Source organism: Ruditapes philippinarum, unplaced genomic scaffold, assembly GCF_026571515.1.
Source record: "Ruditapes philippinarum isolate M1 unplaced genomic scaffold, ASM2657151v2 ctg569_1_1_1_1, whole genome shotgun sequence".
In the NCBI taxonomy this organism is placed as follows: Eukaryota; Metazoa; Mollusca; class Bivalvia; order Venerida; family Veneridae; genus Ruditapes; species Ruditapes philippinarum.
The window spans coordinates 19,368-24,132 of record NW_026855503.1 but is presented as its reverse complement, the minus strand read 5'-3'; the positions used below and the strand labels follow the sequence as shown (position 1 = coordinate 24,132).

Below are 4,765 nucleotides of genomic sequence, written 5' to 3'. Positions count from 1 at the left end.
AATTACATCGATACTTAGAAAACAAATCAATCCCTCTAAAACAGCACGTTCTCTACCCAAATGATCACAACGTTCTTGACGTCCTGTCAGTGTAAACCCTGTTGATGTGCTCCGAATTCACTCTCCTTGAATGCCTATTTCTTTACGCAAAGAAATTAGAACTAAACCCTACTCTATGATAAGAATACACCGACATGATCGCTATTTCCATATTAAAGAGTAGGTGTATTGTAATGTTATAGAGGAAATCTACCTAAATTTTAAAGTTTGAAAACCCTTCGTACAGTGGCGTTAAATAAGTCGCTTTCTCATACAGTTATATTTATCAATTAATTTCAAATTTCATATCACACAAAATTGTATTCATATTTGAGAAACTCTTAATTACTGTTTAGAACCCTTTTAATCCAATCCTCATACACGAAGATTGAAGAATAGAGTCACAAACACCCTCTTAACTTTTTACAAGATTCGAACAAGTGATTAACTTAATTTCAATAATGAACTACATGTTTGTATGTCGGACCAAATGTATGAAAGAAATAAAAACGTCAGACTAGTATGTGATTTCGTTCAGACATTTGACCATGGAATAAGTCAAAATAAACTTACAGATTCCACTTTACATTCAGCTTTATTTTTTTAACTTTCATCTTTAGGGAAAGATCTTTCTCATTTAAAATGAAAATAAAACTGCCAAATTTCATGAACACACCAGAAACAGTAAGATCATTTGTCATTTTCTTCTCAATGCAATTTAATTAACCCTTTTTCAGGTTATCATGTTGTATCTGTTTGAAAGTGGATTGGTCGACAATAGGCACATTTACCATAAGAATTTCAAATATGAGAAGAAAACAATATAAATGAACCATTTGGATATTCTTAAAAACAATTGCTTGAAGAAAAATGTTGATAAAAGTGTAAGTGATGAATATATTGTTCCAGAGCATTTTTTTTTTTTTTATGAAGTTGCTATATATAAATAATATTATAAATATAGTATGAAGTATAAATATTCGTTATTATTTGGATCATGTCTCACACCCTATAATAGCATACTAATTATCGACCAATTCACTTTTTTTAAAACAAAGTAAACTCAACAAATGCCATTAAAACACATGAAAAACATGTTGCAAGACAAACACAATTTACATAAAATTGGACGCAAATGGAAATGTCACGTGTTCACGTGTTTTATTGGAAAATAAATCAATTATCAAAAGTCTCATTATAAACACATTATATAAATATTTGTAAACTTGAAATAACAGTTGATATAAGCATTACAGTGAAGCATTGTATTACTAAGGCAGATGCGAATCAAAATAACAAGTATAAAAGTAGGATGCCATAACAATGAAATATAAATCTACATGTAAATATATATATAGTAATTGGGTACAAAATGATAAAATATTAGGCTGAGAAACCTTAAACCTTTATACTTCTCTCTATTAACCGTGCCCCTTATCTCCAACACAAATCAAACAGACAAACTGTTTGTTTCTATCCCCCAACCCCTTACGTTTCATTGTTCGTCACTAAAGGTAGGTCACGTGGCACCTTTGAAGTATTATGCATAGATCCCTGACCTAATACTAATTATCAGATAAGTGGACATAATAAGAATTTCACCACAACATATTTTTTAACAAAATACCTCATGTCAATGTTTGTAGTTAAATCAATTGTTATTCAAATGAAAGGTCAGAGTAGGGATCTATCAATTGGCGGAGGACCCTTTAGTTTCCCCCCTAACATTAGTTCCATCACGGACATACTGGAGTGGACTAGACTTAAAAAACTCACCCACGTAAAGTTTCTCACACATTAAAGTGAAAGCCATATACTCTAAATGTTAAAATGTCAGCTATATTACCAAGAGATTACCTTTCCTATAATAACAACCCAGCAAGCACACTATAACATGGCATGCAATTAAATTTAGGAGACAGACATAGTTTCAGATCATCCTGTTACATGTTTATTACTTTTACACTAAATTAAAATATTTAAGATAGTTAAGTCATACAAATAGTAACTTTGTGATTCCATAAACTGAATTACGATGTATATTTTGTATATTTATATATATGAGAACAAGTAACACACAAGAAGAAAGTCAATCACCATTTTATGAAAATGTTTGAAATTATAAAACCCTACACAAACATACAATTGTATTTACACTATACTAGTACAGCCATTATTTACAGTGGAATTCATTATAAGTTTCTTGCCAAAGCTCCCCAGATGATCTTAGCGACCTGAAAACAAACAAGATGGAATGAAATTGTATTTTTTACAGACTAAAATTGATATCTATATAATTTTATACTAGTATTTAATAATAAAAAAAATGTTATTTAAGAAATAATGAAACACCAAAAAATACCCTAACTATAAGTCATAATTGTACATAATTATCATTCAGGGATTTTTTCCAGGATTTTGGGAACATGACCCATACCCATGGAATTGGAAATTTCAACGATGTTTGTTAAAAATTGGGAAAAATGCATGACTGAAATTTTGCAGTGATTAAATGAATGCAAACAGTCACTGTCTATGATAGCATCTTCAAACATTTTAACACTTATTACAGTGAAGAAGCCCTTATTTTCAAAGATTTTAGGATTCTTTATTTAATATTTTCATTTTGTAACTTTCAATCGGGATTCTTTTCCTGTGAATTGGGAAAATAATATATTATTTTTATTTGGGAATATGACCCAATAACTGCTATAAAATAAGATAAAAAAAATCCCTGTCATTTAAATTTAGTAGGAAAAAGCTGTTTTTCCATAAAAAACCCTCGTGTGAATTTTGTAGGAAGTATTTCCGTTCATCTACCACATTTGCATTAATATTGCCGATTGTTTAAAAATTAATGTATTTCTAAAAAAGCCTTTTAAATGGATACAATGTAAAAAGTAAGTATTGATATGTCTATATGAGAATGAAAGAAAGAAAGAAAGAGTAATACGCGCATCACGTGCACTTACTTGACTATGTCAGCAAATGATTGCCACAGTGGCTTTACTATATACGGTACGTCATGTTTCTCACATAGGGATTTCACCAGTGGTGCTATCTTATATAAGTTATGCCGAGGCATTGTTGGGAATAGGCTGAAAACACGATAAAATTATCATTCATTAAATGATTAACAATTACCAACAATAATTTAATATTTCTGTTAACTTTGTGAATAATCATTTAACGATCTTTTCTTCTAATAATAATAATTACATGGTAAGCTGATAAATAGATAGATAAACACTACATCAATGATGTGTACTTCAAGTCACTGTCACCTCACTGTCACAGTGCTGCTGTCATCAGTGACGTCTGTGTCATTTCATTGTCACGGTGCTGTTACATTTTCATTGTCACGGTGCTGTTACATCAGTGATGTCTACGTCAAGTCACTGTCACGGTGTTGTAACATCAGTGATGTTTACATAAAGTCATTGTGACGGTGTCGTTACATCAGACATGTCTATGTTTAATCACAGTCATAGTTCTGTAACATCATAAAGTACATAAAGTCATTGTATCGGTGCTGTAACAGTTCTGTAAAATCAGTCCTGTCTACATAAAGTCATCGTCACGATGTTGTCTCGTCGCTGATGTCTACGTAAAGTAATAGTGAAGTTCTAACCATATAATCACAAATAAAATAAATTCTTTCAATGATGTTGTTAAATGATATGTCACTTACTGGTGTTCTATTTGGAAGTTTAGATGCCCTGTAAACCATTGAAGAAAGATTTTTCAATGTCACATGTTGCATTGAGTTGTAACTGTAGCCATGGACTCGCTTCATCCGTCTTTATTGTCATAGGTATATGGTTTGATTGTGACACCCATGTGAACCAATGACTCACCATGCATCTAAAATATAATGTTCATTCATTTAGTTTATATAAATACAAGTGACATATATCAAACTGTATTATCATAAATCTAGTTTCTTTTAAAAGGCAAAGATCCAGAGTGACATCACGTGATATCACATAATATTGCTTACTTTTTCATAATACTTGAACGATTTAGAAAGTTCAGAATAAAATTTTATACATGTAAATGTCAAATGGCAGACAAACTGACTTTTTTGTAAAATGGCTTTAATGGACGTTATTCAGTGTGTGTGAGTAAAGTGACCTTTAAATATAACTAAGTATATACAATACAGCAGTAAAAGTGAGTAATACAAAAAGAAATATACAGGAAATGATGTACAGAAAGTAAAATTTTATATATCACGACATAGCAATGAATGAGTAGAATACAACAAGGAAGATAATATATTAACATCGTAATAGCGCAAGGGAGATAATGATAAAATCACCTCATTGTAAAGTAATGTGCTATTGCTCCTCCAACGCCAAGTAACGGTATATGCAGGTAAAATATTTAGGTAATACATTAAACATATACTCAACTCCTGTAAGAAACAAAAACAACAACATTTTACTTAATTATTAACATATATTATATTCATTTAACTAATACATGCAGGTATCCTGATCTTACTATAGTTATCAGCCTCACGTACAGACAAACAGACAGACAGACAGCTGAGTTGGTCTATGTCACAAGTTCTGAAGATTTTGACTGGATAAATACATTGATGTTAATTACTCGGCTGGTCCATTTTTACCCGTGCAGGACGAATCTCGCCTGAAACGCCTAATTTTTTATAGCAAATATCTTAAATGTAGGTAAATAAGTTCTTTAAAGAAAATTGAAATCT

The 4,765-nt window shown here is 30.9% G+C and overlaps 1 protein-coding gene across 1 annotated transcript; it reads right to left on the bottom strand.

The window, feature by feature from the left end:
• Window positions 1-1,232: 1,232 nt before the first annotated feature.
• LOC132743574 (acyl-CoA Delta-4 desaturase-like) lies at window positions 1,233-4,419 on the bottom strand (the record flags this gene model as incomplete). The annotated part of the gene is given in 5 exon segments (XM_060732109.1): window positions 1,233-2,273; window positions 3,012-3,137; window positions 3,731-3,770; window positions 3,773-3,903; window positions 4,361-4,419. Coding segments are annotated over 5 exon segments (417 nt in total), but the record flags the coding sequence as incomplete, so codon positions are not given.
• Window positions 4,420-4,765: the final 346 nt, after the last annotated feature.